Source organism: Larus michahellis, chromosome 2 (assembly GCF_964199755.1).
Source record: "Larus michahellis chromosome 2, bLarMic1.1, whole genome shotgun sequence".
Classification (NCBI taxonomy): domain Eukaryota; kingdom Metazoa; phylum Chordata; class Aves; order Charadriiformes; family Laridae; genus Larus; species Larus michahellis.
Window position 1 is genome coordinate 27,082,626 of NC_133897.1, and position 25,848 is coordinate 27,108,473.

Consider the following 25,848-nt stretch of genomic DNA (forward strand, 5'->3'; position numbering starts at 1 on the left):
GTCACTAAACCAGATAACCAAGCATTTAAAACCATTTAGATTTGTTCTGTTTTCTCTTTTTTTTTAAAAAAAAGCAAACCAGACTTACTGAATTATGCTGTAATTCCAAAGCGTTTATGAACTCAAAATGTCAGTGTTATATTTTAATTTAAACTGCCTAATAATGGAATTTTAACTCTTAAATGAAGCCTCATTGTCTCAGTCTTTTCTTCTGTGTGTTGGCATTCCCTCTGTACAACAGTTTGCACACACAGATAATTCTAATATTAACCTCACAGCACCAGTTTCAGTAAATTTGAGCACTTCAACAGAAATCATGCTTTGAACGTAAGAGCCCTCTGTAATCTCAGTTTTCTCTCCTTAGTTTAGAAATAGTGCCACCTGATCATTTTTGCTACATTTTTCATTGTTTCCTCTGTCTTGTGGCTGTTCTTTATGTAGCGATGCTACTTGTGCCGAGGCAGACAACCCAATAATGTGAAAGTGGTTGGAAAAGAACCGCAAAATCACGCTCAGTTTCAGGGCAAAACAACTGGCAACAGCATCTTTGGCTAAACTAACTTAACAGCAAGCACCTCACCTAAGCTGAAGTGGCTACTATATAACATACCTGGTAATGCATTAATATATGCATGATGTAATCATATATTTCTCCAGCAAGTCGGTTTTCTGGTCTCCAGGGAATAATAACAAACTGAATTCCTAGTAAGGGCACCAGGATTAAAGTGGCTCTGACAGCTTTCATGTACATGTTGGACTCAGCACGGTGGGTATCCCTTAGCTTTGTCACCAAAACTCGGACAATGTTCAGCAAAAAGAAAAAATTGACCTGCGAAAGCAAAGCCGTTATAGGTGAAAGCATTCAAATTAGAGAGACATTCCAAAGAAAAATACAGAACACATAAATGGCAGTAAAATGTAACTTTCTAGCTTTATCGTAGCGCATAATGGGCAGCTCCTTGGGAGTCAGGACTTGCAAAGTACTTTGAATGTCTTCGGAAAAGAGATGTTAAGCTGCTCTACGTGCTTCCATTAGTAAGCCTGAACAGATGTTTCAGACAGGCAGTGATCAGTTTTGACACCGATGTGGGAAAAATTAGGGTTTCCAGGGAACAATTGATCTCATTTTTTTTGCATAAAGGTTAAACGGGGTGGACACATTGTCCCCTAGGAGTAACCATGTCTCTGTTCTGAGTCTGAAGGTCATCTAGGTATCTAGCTTCTGTCTGCACCGAAGACGTCTGCAGGCAGGTGAGACAAACCCCAGCATGCCCCCGGGCGTATGGGACCTATGGGGGCACACAATTTCTCTGAAGAATGTGCTCCAGCTGACACAGCTCAATACCTCAGGCTTGTGTATGAGCAGAGAGGCAAGATTTTTCTTGAGAAAAAACTGGCCTACCCCTTGCCTCCATCCGCCTGCACGGACCCTGTGGTACACTACCCACAGGTAAAAGTTCATACATGCTGGCTCGGGGCAGAAACGCCAGAACCGTCGGGAAGTTTTGCCCCTGACCCTTACGGTCAGCTGTGCCGAGCAGCTCAGCATCTCATCTCAGTCGTTTCTGGAAATCTGATTCCAGCTGCGGGTGCTCAGCGTATGGAAACCTGCTCTTGACCTCACCTTCACAGAGAGCTCCCTGTGGGATGTGCTGAGAGCCTGCGGGGGAACAGGGAGGGCAGACCCAGGCTGATAATGCGCCCAGTGGGTACCCTCCGGGCATCCTAGGTATCACAGACCTTCTCTCCCTCCAGTGTACCCGGATCACTCTTTTCCACTCTGTTACAGTAATATCAAGCACCTATGCTTCAGAACTTCAACAGCCTTTTTTTTCCAGATGATTTTTTTAAAAATAAGAATATAAGTTGCATAACTTACATAGATATTTTAATAGGCCAAATTCCATAGATAAATGAGGTCCCATTCAATATTAAATCTAAACCTTATTTGCCATCCTCCTCTGACTTCACTGACTCTGCTTAATCTTCACTTTTAGAATTTCTGGAACTAACTGTGAAAAGTGGAAAAAGGACTTTACAAAGCTAAAAATCCTCAGGTCTTCTGAGTCAGTCTGTCACTATGAGAGTGTCGTGGCAAATCATGCAGGGCATTCTGTAGCCATTGACATCTTCATAAGAAAAGTAAGACTGGAAATGGCATAAGCACAATCTAGAAATTATAATGCCTTATTTTGAAAACAGTTAAAGATTGCTCTTTTTCCGTAAAAATTAGTCCCCCTTTTTTCTGTGTGGCCAAGATGTACAGACTTTGAGCATGGTGATAAAAATAAAGGTTGAATGGCCTTTCTAGAAGTTAGCTGGCATTACAACAGCAGAAGCAATCAAAATTGAACCAGTAAACCCACAATAGATGTGATTCTATGGGAATAGCAGACTATCTATATGGCAGGGAGGAATGGGTGTTTTGACATTGCTGCTGTGCAAAACTCCTTCTCAAGAAAGGGTAGAAAGATTTTCATGTTTTTCGGCTATTAGATGAAAGGTGGTTTCTTTATTCAAAGGCGATCCCAGTATTCACCGCCCTACGGTTTGATCGCTAAAGTAATTACTGCGGGTATGCCCATGTGGATGTTGGCAAGCAAGAAGCAGCTCAAAAGCTGAAAGTGCACCTTGGGTGACACATGGAGGTGAGCTTGGGGCTTGGGTTGAATAAAACCCCTTCTGCACCTTTCAGGTTACCACGCCAAATGGCAGCACTGGCATATAACATGCTATATGCATACACATGGCCCAGGTGCACTTTGAATCTTGTCCTCCTAGTCAGACAGCCCAGGCCAGTGCCTACCCTGGGCTAGTTTAGTTCCCTACCTTTGGAGCATGCCAGTCCAGTGACCAGTAAAACCTGTGCTGAACGACCAGCCTGAGCTCAGCTCACCCCAGATAAGGCGTAGCTAAATGCCTCATCAACGTCACATAAACCCAGTACATCGGTCACAAATAAGTTATTCTGGGAGAGAGTGACTGTCCTGATTTTCAAAAGCAGTTAGTGATCCTGTTAGTTAGTTAGTGATTCTGCCTCAAAATCTGATTCTTTACAAGGAGGTTCCTTTACAGGACTTGTTTTTGAAAAGCATTGAGAACCTGTCCTTGTAACACCGAGCAGAGAAAACCTCTAGCTACTTCTAAGTTTTGACCAAAATACTTATAGTAGAGAAACTTCTATTCTATACAGGTTAGCAGCATTTCTAAAATAATTATTAAACTGTTGATAGCAAATAATATTCTTACCAATAAAGCTGCCATTACAGGTCCATGAACAATATAGAGTAAGTGCGTGTCAACACTCATCCAGCAGCTGGAGGGGAAACACACCATTAAAATTTATTATTAACTCAAATAAAATGTGTTACACAGTTAAATAATGCTAAGTTCTTCAAAAACAGACATACTACTCACTTGTCATTGAAGTATTTGGCTCTTGCAACAGCATGAATAGATGCTGGCACTAAAGGGAACCCTGAAATGATTAAAGTTATAGATCAGTCTTGGTAATTTTTTTAGCTTGAATTTCATGTGTCACACACACTAAGTCTCTTGTCCACAAAACACGTGTGCGTGAAATCACAGCTTTCAGGAAAGAACTGCAATCCCACGGCACTCAGGGCCCTAGCCCTGATGGTGAGATGCAAAAGGGAATAAGGCAGGCCAAAAGGAGCAGCAAAGCCCGTGGGCCATGCTCTCCTGGGGTGTGACAAAGCTGCTGCCAGGCTCCCCTGAGCTGCTGCGGCTTGTGCAGGAAAGGGTGTGAGCAGGCAGTGTGGGAAGGAGGCAGGGATCAGTCAGTTCCCAGCTGAGTATTCCCTTGGGAAAACCAGGGACACTTGTTAAAACCACAAATCACTGTTGAGCAAGAGAGAGGCACGTTAACTCGCGTGCCAGATTATGGAGCAATAAACAAGAGAGTGAGGAGTTGCTCTTTTGGAGCCTAGGGCAAAAGAAAATATTTGGAGCCAGGAGTGTTTTGGGGGATGGGGATCTGGGATATCTTCTGCAGGTTCCCAGCCTCTGTGCAGCCAAGCCCACACAACGCAGCTCTATCACAGCAGGGAGTGGAGCTGTGGATACCATAAATCCACATCTCCTGCTTTATCTGTGAGGCCTCAGGAGAGGCCACTGCTCTGACCGGGAGCTGATGGGAGCAAATTTGATTGGCCCAAAGGCCCGGGAACATGCCATGCCGAAGAAACCGTTGAGCCTCAAATTCTTATGTCCAGCCTGACATTAAGACTGATAATCTGGTCCACTCCTGTCCATCTTCTTTCAGCTTGCTTGTATGTTGCGTCCCTCTCCAAAAGGCTAGAAATCTGGAACTGGGGACTCCGCACGACAATACTGACCCCAGTTCGTACAACCCTGCACATACAGACAGCTGGCCAGCGGGGAGATGTCCTACTGCCTTGTCTGTCCTGGGCAGAGAGCTTTGTGATCACCTTTGGTGTAACTGTTGCCTGTTCCCTGCAAACCATGGAGGCTTCTTCTGAGTTTTGGATATTCTATAATTACAAATAAAAATGTGTGAAAATGTCCTGCTGATACCGTGATCAGTCACGTTGTTTTTTCGGGTGTTAGCGATTTCAGAAACACTTTCACAAGAGACAGAGAATCCTGAGCCAAGTTCTGGGGAAGTCTTACCTCAGAGCACAGGCCAGACAATGCTGGAGTGAGAATAAGGTCAAACAAGTATGTAAATGGGACACTCCGATGTCTCCAGGTATCTTTAAGCAACAGCTACTTACTATACTGCTAAAAAAAGTTCTTACTGCAATTTACCTTGGGAGGACAATGCAGGTGTGGGAGAACAAACTGGATTGCCTTCTCCTTTATATATTATTAGAAAATTATTACTTGGCCTCTGGCTGCAGAATGCCTTTTTTGAGTGATGATACATGGTAGAACAACAAAAAGATCAGAACAGAAAGAAAGAAGCTTCCAACCTCAGGGTGATCTTATGGGACTGACAGCTTGAGAAAATCCTTTTGATTTGGAAATGGAGCGAGCCCAGGCCAGTTTTGTTGACAGACAGATCAGTTTTGTTGACAGACAGATTGAAGTGCAAATTTTAAGGGGCCTTTCTGTAATAGCAAAAAGTGTTCATCTAAAAGCTCTGGCCCGGAATATCATGAGTAGAGCACTCCACATGATACCAAGGGACATTTTTTCTTCTGCTAAATGCATTAGCCTAGAATATTTGGCTCAACAAACTCACAAGTAAATCTTAAGAATGTGGCGGAAAGTTTTCATTAGTCAGGTACAGGGTAAGAAGCTCATGACTGTCTACCTCCCAAATTTCCAGCTGCAGGCTGGATGGGCTCTTCTAGGGCTAGATGTTGTCCTCTCTTGTAAAGGGCCAAAAGACAGAGAGGCAATGAGAAGTGGAGCACTAAGGAGGCCTGTTGGGTCTTGGTGGCACAACGTCTATCACTCCAGGGGTCCCACCTACATGTGGTAAGCAGCGAGTAACATAGAAAATGTCTCATCCCAGCCAATGCAGGAAAAGGTATAACGTATCCCTTTAGATCATGCCAGGTCCTTTATGGCACAAGCTGGCAATTATGCTTGTGTGTTTTGTACTGGAAATTATGTATTTCCAGTTGAATTTGGAAGGCAGTTTGTTTCAGCACTGTCCAAATAAATAATACTCTTTTCACTTTTATGTGGATGGAGCTGCCTGAAGCAGTCAGACATGTGGGTGGATGCACATATTTGATACTGTTTTCTTGCCCTGCATAAGGGTGATTTCCTGACCCAGTGAAACAACAAAAAATGAAAAATGACTTTCCCAGTAGTTCCCGGAGTAGAGGTCACCTGAATGCATCAGACTTGAAATCATAGAATCATAGAATCATAAAAGAGTCTGGGTTGGAAGGGACCTTAAAGATCACCTCGTTCCAACCTCGCTGCCATGGTCAGGGACACCTTCCACCACCAGATTAGGTTGCTCAAAGCCCCATCCAACCTGGCCTTGAACACTTCCAGGGATGAGGCATCCACAACTTCTCTGGGCAACCTGTTCCAGTGCCTCACCACCCCCAGAGTGAAGAGTTTCTTCCTTATAACTACCTAAATCTACCCTCTTTCAGTTTAAAACCAATACCCCTTGTCCTATCACTACATGCCCTTGTAAAAAGTCCCTCTCCAGCTTTCCTGTAGGTCCCCTTTAGGTACTGGAAAGCTACTGTAAGGCCTCCCTGGAGCCTTCTCTTCTCCAGGCTGAACAACCCCAACTCTCTCAGCCTGTCTTCATAGCAGAGGTGCTCCAGCCCTTTGATTATCTTTACTGCCCTCCTCTGGACCCAATCCATCAGATCCATGTTCTTCTTATGTTGGGGTCCCCAGAGCTGGATGCAGTACTCCAGACAGGGCTTCACGAGAGCAGAGTAGAGGGGCAGAATCACCTCCCTCCACCTGCTGGACATGCCTCTTTTGATGCAGCCCAGGATGCAGTTGGCTTTCTGGGCTGCAAGGGCATGTTGCCGGCTCATGTTGGGCTTATCAACCAACACTCCCAAGTCCTTCACCTCAGAGCTGCTCTCAATCCATTCTCCGCCCAGCCTGTATTTGTGCTTGGGATTGCCCCGACCCACGTGCAGGACCTTGCACTTGGCCTTGTTGAACTTCATGAGGTTCACACGGGCTGACCTCTCAAGCCTGTCCAGGTCCCTCTGGATGGCATCCCTTTCCTCCAGCATGTTGACCATACCACACAGTTTGGTGTCATTGGCAAACTTGCTGAGAGTGCACTCAATCCCACTGTCTGTATCGCTGACAAAGATGTTGAACACCAGTCCCAGTACTGACCCCTGAGGAACGCCATTAATCACTGGTCTCCACTTGGACATTGAGCCATTGACCGTAACTCTTTGAGAGGAGCCATCCATCCAATTCCTCATCCACCGAGTGGTCCATCCATCAAATCCGTGTCAAGAAATACATCTGTCCATGTCAGATTCCATTCAATTATCTCAAACCTTTTCCAGAAGTGTTTTATATTTGCTAATATTTTTATTTTTCTTATAAAGCTATTTTACAAATGTCATTAGTGATTTTTGCAAATAAAATAGTCTAGATCTTCTTGCACAGGGATTAGTTATAACAATGAATAATGAGTATATTCATCTTGTGTGGTACATTTACCTTTATCTTTTGAATTACAATTCAGAGCACAACCTGCTCTGGTTGCTCTGCATTGCCCTTCAGAGAAATGTATCTCTCTCCATTGATTAACACAGCTGGATGTTTAGACTGGTTGACTACTGCTGCTGCAATCAGTGGAATTACACTGATTTATGCAAAGTTAAGGGGTGGCCATATAGGCCTAATTAGATCATTTTGCTATTAACGATTTCTACCTTAGTTAGGTGATGCTAATGATTACCTTTTTTTTGTGGAAGTATTAGTCTAGTTTAATTAAAAAGGCTGCAGACTTCATAGTCAAAGAGTTGTGTCCATTTTTATCATTTTTATAACCTTTTCCTTCTCAAGATATGAGCACCCTATTGCCACAGCCACAACCCTATTTATTTTTGGGCAGTGTTGCAGATGCTGATGAGTATCTTACTAGATAACTTCACTGAATTACCCACCATGATGCTAGTGCTGTTCTCAGCAATGTTACAGGTAGCTCATAAGTTTTCACTGCAGTCTAGCTGTCCCAGTTGCATTAAATTGCACAGCCTAAATTGAATGCCACCTGAAAAAAATACGTTTATGACCATTTTCCTCCTGCATAATTGGATATGGAATGACACTATTTTAGGAAGACATGCTGCGAGACATGAAAATGGCAAGGAAACATTTAAAATTGCTCTTCACATAGGGCTGCCATTTCAAAATGGCCCTATCAGACTTTGTATATTCAAATATTCTGAATTATGAAGACTTTGTGACAGTACAGTTGCTTGCTCCAAGATGGGTCAGCTATTTGGACTGACAGACAGTCCAGAAACCTTGACTCAATCTAGGGTTCTTCAGGAAAGTTGTCTTAATTTAAGAGCTGATGATGTTCCACATACTTTTAATTCCAAGAGCATGGCAGGTCCCTGTCTTCTCAGAAAAGATGTCATTCTCATAAGAAAAAAGAGTGCATGATGGCATTCTCATTAAAAAAAAAAAAAAGAAGAGTTCTTACATGCCTGGAAACTGTTACCTGGCACTAATATCCATATAAAGTAGAAAATCATGCTAATTTTCTAGGTATCTAATGCAGGTATCCAGAGAGCACTAAGTCTTATACCATAACAGGAAAGTAAATTTATACCATAAAAGGAAAGTAAGTAACAGGCTCTTAAATGAAAATCCAAATAGGTTAAGACAACCTCCCACTTTGCTGTTACTGCCTATATAGGACCTGATATTGATGCCTAGCTAGTGATGAAGTAAAAGTTTTAAGGTTCTTCAGAACATTCAGAACTGGATCATTTTTGTCCAATCTAAATAATTGCTAATTTTTCCCTGGTTAAGCAGTAGGGTTATTTTTTATTTTCCTGCTGTAAATAAAATAACATTGAACAAGTATAACACCTCCAAAGAGGGTGGAAAATATAGAGTAAATTCTATCTGCTTCAGACTGGGATTGCAAGAGATGAATGCAAGTGAACACCCCTCAGTGCAGATAAAGGTCCATCATTTGCTGCTTAGATGCACCAATGGTTTCAAAATACGGGGACTGGCTCACCAGAAACTGGAATAAGGCCAGAGATGCATGGTTCCCAAACCGGCAAAAAGCTCTTGATAATGATTTTCTGTCAATGCTGATATGGACTGGATGTGCAATAGTTGATTTAAACGTGAAAGAGACCGCACTCCACTGTAACGTATTGCTTGCATTTGTCTCAGCCCTGAGACCAGAGCAGTTATCTACTCCTGTGGAGGTCAAATAGTATCTTTATAACTACACCTGCCAAAATATATCTGGTACTGGATTCAGTTCCAGAGAAATTCTGGTTCCTCTTCCTACATGCTGTGTTTTCTCACTTTGGGAGACATAGATACTGATTTTCCTCCTTTTCATTCCAGAATAAATATATTTTTATAGGTACTGCCACAGATTACTATTTTTGCATATGAAGTGACAAAAATAGACAAGTTTTGTTCAGACAAGAGATGTGCTTGTATAGAAATCTATTTCTCTCCAAAAGTTCTGCTTAACAAAACTTAAGCATTTCTTTCAGCAAACCCCAAGATGCAGCAAATAATGGATACCGACTCCTGATGATTTTTTTACGTCTCTAGGCCTATTGAAACAAATGCACTCAAATTTAGGAACCAAGAACTCAATCTTAAGCTATGATCTAGTGGTATAAATACAGCAATTCAGGTGTATAAGTACTAGAAGAATTCAGAACTCTGAAAGAATTGACCATCTTGCTACAAATTATACATACCCCATCCCAAGAGGTAATACCAGTGCAATCGCTGCTCTTCAGCAAACACTGCCACCACAATCAACGTGTGAAGATAAATGCCTTCGCAGAGCATCCAGAAGTAGTTGCAGCCCAACATGTACTGGTGAAAGAACTGCAGCACTTTGCAGCTTACCTGTTAGACAAATGAGATAATGTCACACACTTGACCATCATTTTGCCTTTAAGCAGGCAAAGACAAATGTTACGGCTGGGCTATGAGAAAGCAAAGTGGAACAAATGCCCCAGCACTTGCTGGGTTTGTTCAGCACCTATCAGTGACAGGGATTTTAAACTTTTATAAATGAGATGAATGGAACAAACAGCCCTCACAAACCAGAAAAAATGTAAGATAACAGCACTCCAAAAAGTACCACATAACAAAAAATCCCCTTCAAAATCTGATGATTTTTAGAACTGAAACAAGCAACTTGATTTAGATGTACAAGAAAGGCTGTGAAGAAGACAGTAACTTAGAGCTCCAGTTTGAGTCATGTCTTTTACTTTTGATCAAACTTTTCTAAGGTTTGTTCAGCTCTCCCATGTGAGCTGGAGTCACTCACTCTTTAAATTGCACCCCGCTCTGAACTCATTCCTTTGAGAAGGGCAAGTGCTGTTGGCAATGGAGACTTTTCTGGTAGGGTACCAGGGATACCGGCTTTGCCTCTTTGCAAGAAGACAGCTTTACTTCATTTTGTCCAAATAACAAAGCAACACACGAAGCTAAACAGAGACAGTGAAGTTGGGAAGTGGCTCCTGCCTGTGGTTCAGATGGGATTGCAGGCACAGACCTTAAACAAGAGACTGTGACTTTGAAATGCCGGGAAGCAGTGGGCAGATGGTGAAGTGTGTCCTGTCCACTACCAGAGAGCCAGCTAGTGCGGGACAATGCTGTTCCTCTTCTGAGAGCATTTCATGTCTATCGACTTCTGTGGAGAGGGCAGTGAGGTCCTCCGCGTGGTCTTCCATGACACCAGCACACAAGAGGGCCAGGAGGAGTGGGAGGGTGCTGCTGTGCTGGCAGAGACCCACTGCTCCTCAGAGAGCTCCACGTGCTACTCGGAAATCCAAGGTCACAGCCATGATGGCAAAGTAACACTCCTTATCTGCAGCCATGGGAACATACTCCTTCCCCTTAACTTCTGCAGCAGTTTTCCAAGCTGACTACCTGGCCTGTAAGAGATGTCTTTAGGATTTACTTGTCTCTTTAAAGAGACATTTTGGGTAGAGGACTGCATGTTCTACCTCCATCTGAGGGACTCAGACTGCCCCTCTGGAGCAGAGAAGCTTGTTAGCCATCCAGTGCACCACCTTCTGGTGCTGAAAAACACTCCCAAAGCAATTGCTCGAACATGTACATTTAGTTCTGTTGCAATATTTACAGTGCAGCTCAGTGCTCATGAACATATAGGATTATTGATAGGTTGGGATATAGGATTCCAACAGGATTAACTTGAAGGACTGATTTTTATTTTTGGTGATTCATTTTTCCTGCTTACCACACAGCGCAGAGCGGTCACATGTTTTTTCCATACCACGTCCAAACAGTTCTTACAAAGTATGCTGAAAAAGGGTTGTATGGTGGATTGAAAACGTTAAAAAAAAAAAAAAAAGGAAGAAGAAGTATTTGCTCCTTTTTCTGTTGACAAATGTGTTCATTAGGGTTCTGGAATCATCCTTGGACTGTTTTTCACAGGTCTGGGTCAATATGTTTCTTGCCTTGTTCCCTGGCCTGTGCTCGATGCAGCCTCCCAGCTGGCAGCTGGCCTTTCTCCATTCTCCCCTTATCAATCACCCATCCCCGCAAGGGCTGCCTTGACTGACAGGGGCTTCCCAAAGGCTGCACACACATCCAGGTGGCACTCTGACATCAGCCAGCTACCCCAGCCTCTGAAAAGGCAGCAAAATTTCTGAGCCACCACAGCAGTTTTCCAGACAGGTTTTGATAAAATCCACCGCATCCCAGGTTTGGGGTGGGCCAGCCCCACGCTCCTCTGTGGGCATCTCCTTGGAGGAGCTGTGGGTCAGGGGGGCGACTTGAGAGCTCGAGGTATCGTTTCCTGATGGCTCCAATGGGAGAAACTTGGGGTGCCTGGACGTTGCACGAGGCTGGTCCTGCTCCCACCAGTGCCAAAGTCTCCCCAGCTTTCCATCCATCCACCGGGGCTCTGGGAATGGTCTCACGCTGCAGTCCGGCAGCTGGAGGGGAGCAGAGCATGGCCGATGAGTTCTGCAACAAAATCCACGGTCTGTCCTCAAACCTGTCATTTTAACTTAATGCTTTTGCCTTTTCCTATGGCCGAACTGAAAGGAAGATGACTACAGAGTATCCTTGCCTCTCGTTGCCAGCTGTTTGCACTGTTCACCAACGCTCTGAGCAAAGACCAACCAAACACACCTTCCGTTCCAACTAAGTCACTCCTTGCTGGAACTTTTATCTGTAGCTCAAACAAATGCACACATAGAAAGCACGCTGCTTGAGAATTACACACCTAAACTTCATCTCCTCGACATTTCTTTCTTTCCTGAACCCTCCATGTGAACTATCACTTGTGGCTTTAAAAATGAAATCATACACCTCTCTTTTAGAGTAATGGCCAAGCAGAGAGCTCATGACTTTTTTGAGGAATTTAATCACTTTCTATGCAGTAAATTAAAGAATACCATTGGGAAACCATGAAGGATGGGTGTGATCAGTACTTTAATCCATACCACATTAATTTGAGAACGAAGCTGAAAAAGTTCGCATAAAGTATTTAAGCACAACAGTGCATTGAGATGAATTATGTTAAATTCATATTAATCAAACAATAGCAAAAATCAGTCTTTGCTTTGGATGAGGTAACAAATGCAGCATGTTTCACCTGTGGTTAAGTGATGCAGTGGGAGCATTTTCCAACAATAAAAAGAGTGTTTTTCTTAGGTCAGAGCAGGTAAAAGAGAAGACACTGTTACTGACGAGAACTGCATTCATGCACAGTACAAATAAAACATGACAAATGTAACCAACATCTCAGTGTACACTAGTCTTAGCTGGGAAAATTGCAGAACTATTAAGTTTTATGAAGTGTATAGTCTTATAGAAACAAGTAAAATAACACTGCAAGATGATACAGAAACAAATCTTCCACCACTTCCCAAGTGGTGATTGCTTGGGAACCACCCAAGCAATCCCAATGACTGATTTATTGATACCTATCAAGATAAAAAACATGTCAAGGGGCTTTGCCTTCTAATAAAATCAAATATGTTTTGTTTCAAGTTCTCTGAGGCAGAGGCTCTGTCCTTGTTCTGTCTTGTACAATATGCAGCACAGTCAAATCCAGGAGTCAAAGGAGATGAAGGAGAGTAAAATGTCATGAGCTGACAGTCCATGGGTAACGCAGGTGACCGAAGCCAGTGGGTTTTCATTCATGAGCAGGGCAGGCTGAGAGGAAATATCTGGTCCTTTCTAATGCAGCCCCGTAACTCCACTGCTCAGGCTGGTGTGTCTCTCTCCTAAACAAAGGAATAAACAAATGCTCCTCTTTTCGAGAGCCTGGAGACAGACAGCATTGCACTGCACGGGGAAAGTGTGGTACAATTACCAGGAAAGCCCCCAGAGCCAGGTACCCATCTAAGAAAGCAGCTCCTTTGTGGCTGTGGGAGGACGGCCAAGAATGAACCCTTTTTTTTTTGGCAGAATAGAGCCTGGTAGGAAAATCAATCTGTGAGCAAGGAGGCTGCCTCCTGCTATTTGTTCTCACTGCACTGGTGAACACAAAAGCTGAGGAAAGTTCTTTACAGATCTGCGGGAAAGCACCTGAGAAAAAAAATCTCCTTTATTGTTAATTTTCCTTCCTCATGAAAGCAACCTGCAATGGCCTTAAATTCTGGTTAACTGCTCAGGGGCAAAAGGGGTCAATAGGAATACAGTCAGTCATGTTCCCCTCTCTTGCAAGTCTTGCTAAGAGTCATGTAACTCTTGTGAACACTTCAGCTGCGATACGTAATGAAAGCACTTCAAAACAATCCTGGAAACATTTCACAGAGAATAAATAAAATAATTTGTTCTCCTTTTACAAGAAGGAGGTAGATGTTCTGTGATGTTCTGCAAGATATATTGGTGTTATTATAAATACTGTTAATGTTCCAGCCCTGTCAAAGGAGTCCCAAAGGTCCATCTGCCTACGCAGGACCCTGCAACTGTGCAGTATTGTAATTGGCATGCCACTCTCCTCGGCTAATCCAGCAGCCCCTCATCACAGGGACTTGTAATTTCTCTGTTAAGTCTCTCCCTGGTTATCAGTTAATAACTTATGGACAGAAAGCTGCAGCACTAATTACCATCACTACCCATTAGGGCAAACTGGACCAAAACATTCAGACTACATAAAACCCCAGGATACTATCTTCAACAATAATAACAAAACGTAATGTGAAATAAACTGCTAATTGGTTTTTTTTTTTTAAGCAGCTCTTCCTGGTAATTCAGTCAGAGTAAAGAGACTGACTCAGTTTTGGCATAGGAAAGTTGTGTAGATTCCCGTGTGCCCTCGTTCCCGTGACGCAAGTTAGGAAGTCTGTGTTTTACACCAGTCCTTCCCAACTCCGGAGAGTCTGCCCTATGGAAAGCAGGGGTGGGATAGCCCCTCGGTGTGCATAACGAAACCCCTCTTTTCAAATGCTCACTATCCATTGAAACGCCCCTGACTGACATTTCAAATAAATTGTTAAGAATAGGCCAATCAAGGTTATCGATTTTAAATCAAGCCAGCTATATGAGCCACCACTACAGCTGTGCACTTCTTTGTTTAAATGGAAATAAACATGTTTGACCTTATCAGTCTGTCTCCTCTTCACCTCTGTGAACCTCCTCAGTGCGCCGCAGCGAAGGACCCTCCTCGAGGAGAGTCTGCACTGCTTGCCACAGAGGCCAGACATGATTTATTCAACTTCGGTTTGAAAGCAATACAATATATTCTCAGTCATTCTTAACTTAGCATTTTAAAGGAGTAGCTTGAAGTTTGATTACTGACTTGCCTTACATGTTTGTTTGTTTGAGTTCTGGCTATTAGAACACTATTCCATGAAAATATTATTAGATTCCAAGTATCCATATGTTACACAAATAAGCAATAAAAGGACTTTCCAAAGCAAGACAGTGCTAAGTATTGTAGCTGTAAATCACTGGCTATCAGAACGTCATACCATTATACAATATATCTGCTATGAGTCATCCATTAAATTGTGTTCCAGTCAGAAACCTGGCACACAGGGGCTCGGGCTAAGATTAATGTTTTAATATACTTTTAAACCATTTACAGAACAAAATGTACACAGTTGCTCAGAGGGATCCTAGGTTTTGTGTTACAAGAAAGCAAAATACGAAATTAAATAACGGGAGATATTTTTAACAGCGTCTGTGTCCATGTCTATACTATAGCGAAGGAGCCAGCCTGGAATTAGGCATTCTGGACAGGGATTAATACGGCTACATCTGCACATCCTTGAGTCCCAGCTGCCGTAGCGATTGCTCTCCAGGGGCTGCAGCTTTGAGCTCCGCAGGGCGCCGCGCTGGGCTGAGATGCTGCGGGGTTCCCGTGGAGCATCCAGCATTGCCAGCGTGTGGCAGCTGCTGGCTCCTCGCCGGCGGGGGGAACTTCGGGAATCATCACACCGGCTGGGAGGCAGAGCGAACGGCAGCCTTGTCACCCCCGACAAGATTGGTTTCTGAGCTGGGGGTGCCAAGGAGAGGCAGCTTTTCAGGAAGGCATTGTAAATACAAGACTGACTGACGGAGGAGTCAGAGAGGCCATCAGAGAGGGGCACCGAGGAGGAGAAAACAGGGGCAGACAGGGTAGCCTAAAAACCCAGTACAGGATCTACTTGACCTGCTGTTCATTTGGACTAAGAATGGAGTCAGAGTGCTCACAAGGTCTCCTGCCATCTTCTCCCAGTGGTGGGAGGTAATCCCCAATGAAAAAGGGTAAAAGCTTCAGGTATTCCAGGCACGTTTCCTCCACCATCACACCTGAGGAAGAGTCACAGGGCACAGGAAGATGGGACAAGGCAGAGGTTACTCAAACACATATTCATGAGGTGCCTTGGCTGATTTTGCAGCCATACCTGAGCTCTGGGCATGTTGTTGTTGCGCCCTGAGCCAGGCTAGTTTAAGCCTACGTGGAGCATATCTAACAGCCGACTGTACTTACATTTATGTTTGAGGTGTAAGATCTAGACCTGCAAAGGCACCTCCTAGGGACTAGGTACACACACAGCTTTGATGACACGGATATAGCCACTCCATGATTCAGTTAAATGCTCCAGGGATTTTCTAATGATACGACTGGGATTTGTGAGACTAAATATAGACACCTAAGCTGCCTCTCCTGTAGTCAAAAGATACTAAGTCAATACAGGTTATGGAGGCTACAGAAAAATTATGTCATCCTAAATGAGATATCTAAAATAAGTCATATTGATTGTGCCTTGAATGTGCCTTTCTCCATCTTTAGCTATAAAAGGTGCATGGGGTGACTAGTTCAGCTGTACATATCTACACGTGTCCAAATGTAAGACATACCTGACCGTAAATGCCTATGCTTGTTTTAACTCTCTAGACGCACTGAGATTCTGCTCCAGTGCCTTTCCTGGGGTGGCCCGCTGCCAGGGGGAGCCCCCAACCCTTTGAAGGAAGCTGGGGAGAGGGGACACCAGGAAATTCAGAAAACAGTCAGTTGGGTGTAGGCAACCATAAGCTATTCAGAGGTGAAATGGTAAGGAAAGGTGCTTAATCATTCAAATGACTGACCTATTATTGGTTGATAGCTCATTCTGCCAACTAAAGCTAAAGGCCATGTAGGTAACTAGCCCAAGCCTCTTGCCTTTTTTCTCCTGCTCGAAGTCATAGAATCATAGAATCATAGAATGGTTAGAGTTGGAAGGGACCTTAAGGTCATCAAGTTTCAATCCCCCTGCCATGGGCAGGGACACCTCCCACTAGACCAGGCTGCTCGAAGCCCCATCCAGCCTGGCCTTGAACACTTCCAGAGATGGGGCACCCACAACTTCTTCGGGCAACCTGTTCCAGTGCCTCACCACCCTCATAGTGAAAAATTTATTCCTAATATCTGATCTAACTCTACCGTCTTCCAGTTTGAAGACATTGCCCCTTGCCCTATCAGTACATACCCTTGTAAAACATCCTTCTCCAGCTTTCTTCTAGGCCCCCTTGAGATACTGGAAGGCAGTCATTACCGTTTCTCCTCCTATACTCTTACCCCCCGTGCTTGGCTGTCATCTGTAAAGACACTTTGATGCCCTTTCATTTATTTCTCTTCTGTTTCAGGCTACTTCTGTTTGTCCTTAAATACCTTCAAAAGGAGCAGAGTGGCTGGGTCATGGCTGAAAATGGGCAATAATACGGGTCTGCATCGCAGTCAATAAAGGGCAATGAAATAGCAGAGATGGCAATCACCTCAGCTAACCTGGATGTCTGACTTCATGGTACAGATGCATAGACTGACGCAGTGCCTGGAGAGGAATGAGCACTCAGCATTTCATTCATCTGACCTGTTTTAGCCACCTGCATTAGAGCGAGTGGAATGGTCTCCTGGACTCAGCACTCCTGCACTGGCAGCACTGCCACTTAATCAGACAAATCCCAGTGAGGAAAACAGTTGCAGCAGCATGGTATCAGGGAGAATGGTTGTGTTTTGGAAACATTATGTTACTGTCCTTCTGAGGGGAATTCCTTTTGGAAGTGTCCATCTTTTGAGGGATTTTGAAAAATCTACTTTCTGGCCGATTCGCACTCAAATTTCTCACATTTTAGGCAGATCCTTTTAGAGACACATGCTAAGGAAAACTTGGCGTTTAAACTCCAAATTAAACTTAAGTTTAATTTGAATTATCTTGAACTAGTAGTTGCTTCTACAACAGCCAAGTTTCTAAACATAATTGCTGTATATTCTGTGAGAGATATCAAAACCTAAGCTGCTTAAGTGTGCTGTTCATGTGGGAGGCCTTGTGTGGAAAGCACAGGAACAGCAGTTCATTAGGGGATGCCATGTCCATGCAGCATAGCACAGAATCCACCAAAAAGGCAAATGTTAGCATTTGCACTTGTTGATCTGACATTTAAGAAGAAGACGCTACTTGACATTTTTCCATGCCTGAATTTTTAGGAGCTAATGATGTATCATCTATTCACCTTTCAGTCTCTCAGATGCAGAAGAGTCGGTGCAATTGGCAGAAATTTATGGTCACCCAGGTCCCACCCTACATTTTTACATCATTTTCACTTTGTAATTACAAACCTCTCCCATCTCTTGAGGAAAAACAAAGGGAAAAATGATAAAAAGCCTCAGTAAAGCATGGAGAATTGAATTAGTGTCAGAACTCAGTCAAGCACATCCCCACACCAGGAAAGACTAACAGCCTTTCAGGGACCGCTACAGCTCACTTCTGAGGGTAAGATAAGTACGACTTTCTTGAGCAGCAGTTCTGGAGCCACGTCATGAATTTCAGCAATTCTGGAGTGGATTCACTCATTTTGCACATACAGCCAGGGTGTGCTTTTCTATGACAACCTCATATAAAAACCCCAGTGGCTGCACTGTGGCCAGACAGGAGAATTGCAGCTGATGACAGCAAGACCGGGGATGCTGAGTTTGCTGATTTTGAAATTTGGGAGTGCTTACTTCTCACTGCCACAATGGCAGAGCTTCAGGGTCCAGAGATGGTGCAGGTGCACAATGATTCGGCAGAATGACAGGTTAAATCAGGCTTTCCACAGAGACATTTAAATCTGCAGTTTGGCCTGCGTGCTGGGTATTTGTCTCCATCCTTGCTGTGGCTGAGAGTGCAGGTCTTCCTCACCTGTGCAGAAAAGATGCAGCCTGAAAATCTGGGAATAAGCCCCAGGATATGATGCCTTCAGCTTCGGGACAACTATGCGTTTTGCAGTACAAATTCCTTTCTAGAATCACATTTCTGGAGGAAACGGCACTCCGCCTCCTAAATAAGAGACTGCATGTAAGGATCACACTGATGAAATACCATACACAGGATCTGACAGAGCCTGGGTTATTTGGACTTGAAATACCTTGGGACTGGGGTACACGAAAGCTATCATCCCTCCCTTCGTGATGCTGCTATAGTTTTGACAAACCTGAGCCTACTAAAAGATACTGCTTTGCAAGAAAAGCAAGTAACTGAAATGGAGACAGAATAATTCCTGAGGAAAGTAAGATGAGAAAATCTGTCCCAACATAAATACTTATTCTTAGACTCTTAAACCTCTTTTTTCCCCTCCTGATGGGAGCTGTTAATTTCATGGTGCCTTCCCATTGAGAAAGCAACCATAATAACACTGTTGAGAAAGCTCAGGTCTTTCTCAGAGATGGTGACTGACCGACTTCTTTGCCGCCCAGATTCAGTTGTTCCACATAAACCACAAATGCTCTTCACAGAAGTGTCATTTATGAATGCTGTGAATGTCCTTTAATCATCCATACTTCATATCCTGGGCATGGCACGCCACATCAGATCAGTGAATCTGACACCACCAGGATTACATGGTGCTTTGTTTCCTCCATTACTCTGAGAGTTTTGAGAATATAAACAAGAATATAAAGACCTTGGGAAAAATGATGGGAATTACTGCTCTATTTCATGCCATTTAGACCCTGACAGATCTGTCTTAAAATGAATGCAGATATTATTCCAGCCAAAAAATTTCTGAGAATTCTTTGAATATTGGCTGGTTCTGAATTCACAGCGTCCTTTAGTCTGCATTAATCTCATTGAACCTCGTGGGAGGTGCAAGACTTGATCTTTCCTAGGATGGAAGGAGAGATTCTGATTTCCATCTGAATTGCTGCAGTGTTACGCCAGTGCAACCCAGTGATTTCAATGAGGTAAAACTGGTGCAGCACAGTCCTGGCACTGCCCATGAGCTCGCTGCTGGCAGAAACTTCATTTGCAAATGATTCACCAGCATAAAAAAAACTTGTCCTCTTGAAAGTGAACACATGTTCCTGAACCAAAGTGACAGTCATCCCCTGCCTCCAAGGAAGATCACACTGCCCTTTGCTCACAGGCACAGGACACCGTCAGTGATTTCACACTGGCTATGCCTCAGTGCCAGAGGTGGAGAGCAGGAGAGCCTGTCCCTGTGCATCCTGCACAGTACTGTTCCATTTTCCTTGTCCCTGCAGCTTAGCAATGCTGGATAGGACTGATGAGGGGGAGTCTAGACAGCAAGCGCTGTTGGGAAGCAAAGAATTACACCCTGAGAAGTGCAATTCTGCTGATACTAGAGAAACGCAATGGCAGCAGGAGGGACTGTCCTCTCCACGTGTCAGTCCTGTCTTGTGGACGAGGGCAGAGGCAGAGAGAGCAGGAATTTCCTTTCCCTCTCACCTCCTGAGGTGACCTCCCTGCAGACACGTGCACATCAGGCACTGTGCTTGCCTTCACCTCTCAGGCTCAGCCATCACAACTATGAACCTCCGAAATGTGATATGGTGCTTTCTATTCCAATTCAGAAATGATCCTTAGCTGGGACAATTTCTCTCTAAACCTGAGCATTACAGCCAAGTCTTCCTGTCCTCCCTCTCTTTCTATTGATTTCCCAGTTACCACTGGCATCCTTTTTGTGTTAAAAAAAATAAAAAAAATAAATGTTAAATGGATTTTAGAAAGACGTTAATGACTACACTGGTTCCTGCTTCAAAAGAGTTTGTGAGTCTCCTGTCCTGATATAGCATTTGCTACTTTGGAAAAGAATTTGTGCCACTCAAAATACCTGCTCTTCTCTGCTTTACTGGTGAGAGCTAATAACAAGACAGGTATCTGACACAGCAGAAACAGGAAGGATGGGAGACGTGAGCTTCTCTTCATCAACCTGCTCAGGGAAAGGAAAACAAATGGGATTTGCGTGTTTATTTGTAGATGACAAAAATTATCCTGGGGCACCTACAAGGCTAAAGCACAGCCTCAGTCCTTTGCTTGTGAATGATGAATTAAAGTGTTTGGTTCACTTGCCCACAACAGGCACTCTTGCTCCCTGTTTTACTTTGAACAAAAAATGCCAGAATTTCATCAATGAATAGGGTGTGGTGAGACACAAAACCCATGGAAAAACTTTGACTTCAATAGAGCTTGGCATGGGTGTAACTGGAGACTGACTTTGGGCCTCTTTGACTTACACAAAAGCAAGTAATACATTTTACTCTCGCCAGGCCAACCATATAATCTGCAAATGCACAATATCTGCATAATTTGTAAATTCACAAATACACACTGGGTCGGGTCTCACCAAGCCTCATTCCTATACCTGAGGCAGAAGAAGAGCAATGTTTTAAACAGTCAGTTGGACCCTTTATTAGACAAAGGGCTCCTAGGCAAGGTAATTACAGCTTTCACAAGAACACTGACTCTCTCCTAGTGTAGAAGATACACTAGAAGACTCAGGAGACATGGGTGCTATGCATTGGCCAGTAATTCTCTGTTAGAGGTTTGGTCCTTGATTCCTTTTACACCTCCTTTCCACGAGGCTTGAGTCATCTCTTTGGGGCTAAACTGTCTGCAGAGGCCCCTGTAAGTAAACTAGTGGAAGCAGGATGGAGGAACAGATGTACTAAGATGAAAGACTTTGGAGATGCTTTGAGAGTGACAGGAAAGCTCTGGAAATAGTTAGGTTAATAAAGAATCAAATTGATTTAACGAGAATGGAGCCTTCTGAAGCTCTACTCTGAGCATAACACATGAAACAACTTAGAGGATCAAAGCACCCTTTTCCTTTGTGGAGCTCCACCTTTGCTGCTTCCAGAGTGGGCTGCACCATGGGGACTGCTGGGACTACTGAGGCAAACATAAGTCACACGGGACAGCAGTTTTGCCATTTGTCTTTCCTTGTATCAGCTATGAGCCTCTTATTTGAGAAAAATATGTTTTAAAACCCCCCAAGCTCTGCCAGGCTACATCAGAAGGAACTGAAAGCAACTGGAGATGAGAAGCAACATTTAAATGGTAAAAAGTCCTAAAATTAACACTGTTCCTGAAATGCTGTGAATCTCCTTTGGTTTTTTGGCTATCATTCCCTCTCTATTCCTTTGAGAACAGGGGAAGTCACCAGTATCGTAACCCCATTAATCACAGTAACTACCCTTTAGACATTCCTCATCTTCCCATACAGATCAATGTTCTATTTCTACTGTTTAGTGTGACAGGGAGGAAAACCAAATACACTTGGGCAGTCATGGTTTTCGCTTGAATTTGTCAAAGGTGAGATTATTTATACTGTTCTAGTGTCCATGAAAATACTACATTTTTTAATATTACTGCTGCCATGGCCTTGCTTTGAAGACTGTGATGCTAGTGGACACCAGCTTTTGTGCTCTCCTCCTCACTTTCTCTTGGTCTCACTAATAATGCTGAGTGGGAAGCAGCTTAGTGCTTTCTCCTGAAGGCTTCCTTCTTGCCAGGAGATGGGTTTCAGGCAGCACAGATAAAGTGAGTGCCCTTTGTCATCCCACCTCATGCCCACTGTGAAAGCAAGTTTAGCGAAATGCTTGGGAAGGGGAAGGGAGCATGTGCTCCTGCCAGAAACACAGAGTGCATGCTGCACCATCAGCTAGAATGGTAAACTAGCTCAGGATCTCTAACGTACCTCTACATCTACACAAGGAAGCAAGAACAGGCTTCAGTGTGTCACATCCCATGTCCAAGATACTTTCCACCTCAACAAGAGCTGAGTTACAGATACGGCCAGTGGAAAGGACCGTGCCAGGCTCAGCCCAGCCCACACCCAACCTGTCCTTGCTGAGAAACTGAGATCACGGTGCTTGTAATAAAGCATGGATTGCTTTGGGTTCTCCCTTTTACCAGCTCTGCTGCTATACACATATAAGAGGGGGTACAGATTATTTATACGTTAAGGCATAAATAAGGTGTGTGGCAGAGAGCTGGGACTTGACAGTGAGACTGGAGCCTGCCTGAACGGATGCTGGGTCCTTACTCTCTGGAACACCATGGCCAAGCATGAGAGCCCACACAGGCTTCCCAGGAGCTACCAGTGGAGGACTCTATAAAACTGCAACTGGTATCAAAACTTTCACACCATACAACGCCAGAAGCAAGAGTGAAACACGAAGGGTGAAGAGGCTACAGAAAAGCCTGGAGAAAGAATAGAACAGATATCTCCACTACAACAGGAAAATGATAAAGATACAGTAAGATGTCTTAAAGCTTTTCTGGAAGAGGTTCTAATTACTGAGCCATTACTGATTTGTGACCAAACTTAGTCCCATCTACAAACATATTTATATTAGTGCCCACGGAGCTGCTCAATTTTTCATTTTCTCATTAGCAGAGCTATCCCTCCAGTCATTAGCTGTATCTTCCTTTACCCCCCAACAGTACTGAGTATTAAAATTACTAGTCTTGTGAAATACAAAAAATGAAAAATACAGATCTGATGTGCAAGACTACATGAATAGGTTAGGCAGCAAGAGTTTTATTTATATTTCCAGGATTTTTAATGGAGAACATAATGTGCTGTTCACAGATCACCCTTCTTCTGTGGGTCAGTCTCATTTAGGAAGGTGACAGAAGACACCCCTTCCTATAAAATCTGTTCCAGTAACAGTGTAATTAATGCAGATGCTACTTTAGATACAGCATGCGAAAAATTAACTCATTTTTCTGTATATGTAAGTAAGTGTTCATACGTGTCCTGTTTATTTTTGTTCAAGTGTCCCTGAAATTTTTTCATTGCTTCTTCGCTTCTTGTATGGCCACCTGGGCACACACCTTTCTCTTCCATCATTTCAGATCCAGATAAATCCGAGAGAAAGAGAGAGAGATAAAATTATATAACCAGAAAGCAGGAAAAAATAATTTAAAATAGCAAATTAAGATATATCGAAAAAGTGGCTTGACTTACCACTTTAAATGAGCAGAACGATCACCAAAGCATTTGACTCTGCAGCAAACTATATGCAAATAAGGACGCACTACAGACTCTCCTCATGTCAATGATGCTTTGGCTTGTCTCACATCTTTTGTGTCTGGATCACAGGGAGAATGTAGGTGTCTTGGTGTTAGGGATGAATTTCCTCTCTTGCTCCTCCTGTCTTTTCTCTTTGTTATTTAACAGAACCTTATTTCTTCTTTCAAAATTATATGGATTTGTTGATATCCTCATAAATATGTATTCACTGTAAGTATTTTCCCATGGCATTGCATATTTAAAATCTATTGTGAAACTTAAAAAAAGCTGGAGCTATTGGGGTGGAAACGCATTTGTTATTTTGCAGAATAAATACCACCAACTTCATCTCTGTATATGGCCATTACGTAAGGGATATCTGTGACTGTTTCACTATTTTTGTATATATCGGAGGTAGGAGCCCCACACTCATGAGCCTGTCAAGCTCAGAAGATGCACAGGTGGAAAGCGGATAAATGCAGCAAACTACAGGAATTCGGTAGTCATCTTAAAACGGATTTAATAAAACAGAGGGTGCAGTAGGGATAGAAAAAACCCAAGCTATAAAGCCTTAATTCAGTCTGTTAATTGGTATTAAAATAAAAATATGATGGGAATCTACCTGGTGGAATAAGTAAGTTTTTAACATAAATCCTTTAAGTCTTCATACACTCATATGGAGACTACATGTATTCCATCACATTAAAAACTTGCCCCTGGCTCTTAATTTTCTTTTCCCAACCACGTATTTACAAGTTTATTATGTTACTAAAATATAAAAAAATTACACTTTCTAGTAATGTTGGGAGACTTCAAACATATTAACAGGTCACCTCACCTCCCTTTTTTCTGATTTTTTTTTAAGGAAGGGAAATACAGAATTTGAGGCAAGATCCAGGAGTGAGTGTACCCTCATCCCATACTTGACTGCAGAACAAAAATGGGAGACCACGGGTCTTCTGGACCCAAGTTTTGTACCTCGCCTCTAGGCAGCAGTTCATTGCTGAGTCAAAGACATGCAAATTTGTTTTGGAACAAGGAAGTACAAAACAAGGGCTTTGTTCATCAAAGCATGCGCTTAGCTAATTAGCTGAGGCCACGTTTGCTAACACAGCTATATTCGGTAACATCAGTGGAAGGACACCGCTTGGCCCATTTCTGTGACTGTATCCAGCACTAAGGGTCCTCTTCATATTTTGTCTGGAGACCTGAAAGCTGGATGCATACATTAACCTCCTCACTGCTCTGGAGCTCCACAGCCTCCAAAGGTAACCACTTATGTCATTTTTATACTGTCTGTTGCGTAGCAACAGAGGTTGGAGGTTTCATTGGGTGATGCCCAGTGTGCCAGTACCTGTGGCTACGTGGCTCTGCCGAAGCCTCTGAGAGCTTTGTCATTGACTTCACCGGGGTCAAGATTTCACTTCAAGTGAAGATCCAGACCAAAGGCACTACATACAGTTTTTTAATGAAATCTTAGAGCATGAGAGTCCTCTCTGCAGCCTCAACTTTTAGTTTAAAGCTCTTCCCTCCAGATAATTTACTTCTGCTGTCAGGAAGTATCATTCTTAACCCTGAGGTAAAGATCTTACTTCAGTTTAGGTGCCTGATATAATCTGCCAGCTTTTTATCTTTAAATATCAAGTGTATTTTCATTGCATCTCTTGCACAGGCTACATATGTATGATGCTACGCAGTAAGGAAAAACAAAATGTGTGATTTTTTAATTATTCTTCTGCTCTTCTATTTTTTTAATCTCCAGATGGTCCCTGGGACTGGTGATGTTTTCTTTAGTCTATACATTTCCTGCTTTAATTAGCGTACTTAACCAGCACACATTTGAGAGACACATGCGTGATCCGATAATATCAGGTGCTAACGTTTAATTGCTTTCACAAAATTAGAAGCGGATAAATGGTTGAATCGTAACTGAACGATCTTATTAGAAGACGAGCTGATCAGTGTTGTGACATAACTCGAGAGATTCCCAGGCTTGCATCAATTTCACATCAGCCAGGGCTGCTGTAACGACGGCGAGCACAATGCGATTGCTCTGTTAGAGAGCAAGGTCGGAGCTGGGTGACGGAGATCTGCCATACATATTTATCAGCTGAGGGGCTGGCACAATTTCTATCACTATCTAAGAGCAGTGAAGCAAGCTACTGCTTTGATTTACCACCTCCCAAGAAAAAAAAAAACACAATAATGCAGCAAACAGATCTTTTGGGGGGATTTTGAAAAAACTGTATCCCTCTCCATCCCTGCCCCTCCCCAGCATGCGTGCCTGTGAGAAAGGACAGGCGGCCACCAAGGCCATCTGTCCCTTTGGGGGCTTTGCTGAGAAATGTCACATAGTCAGTGCTTAGAGTGGTGGGGATCTGACACAGGTTTGTACAGACAGGCTGGCTGGAGGAAGTCTAAGGCTTCTCCCTTTGAATCTGGCTTGTA

The 25,848-nt window shown here is 43.3% G+C and overlaps 1 protein-coding gene across 3 annotated transcripts in view; it reads right to left on the minus strand.

The window, feature by feature from the left end:
• The window catches only part of CALCR (calcitonin receptor), a 172,275-nt gene that overhangs the window by 15,726 nt on the left and 130,701 nt on the right, over window positions 1–25,848 (minus strand). For all 3 annotated transcript variants that reach the window (XM_074574685.1, XM_074574684.1, XM_074574682.1), the window contains 4 exons: window positions 9,405–9,558; window positions 3,418–3,478; window positions 3,250–3,316; window positions 611–829 (listed from right to left, as the gene is read on the minus strand). In XM_074574685.1, the coding sequence (XP_074430786.1) occupies window positions 611–829; window positions 3,250–3,316; window positions 3,418–3,478; window positions 9,405–9,558 (501 nt within the window). The remainder of the gene's footprint in view (window positions 1–610; window positions 830–3,249; window positions 3,317–3,417; window positions 3,479–9,404; window positions 9,559–25,848) is intronic.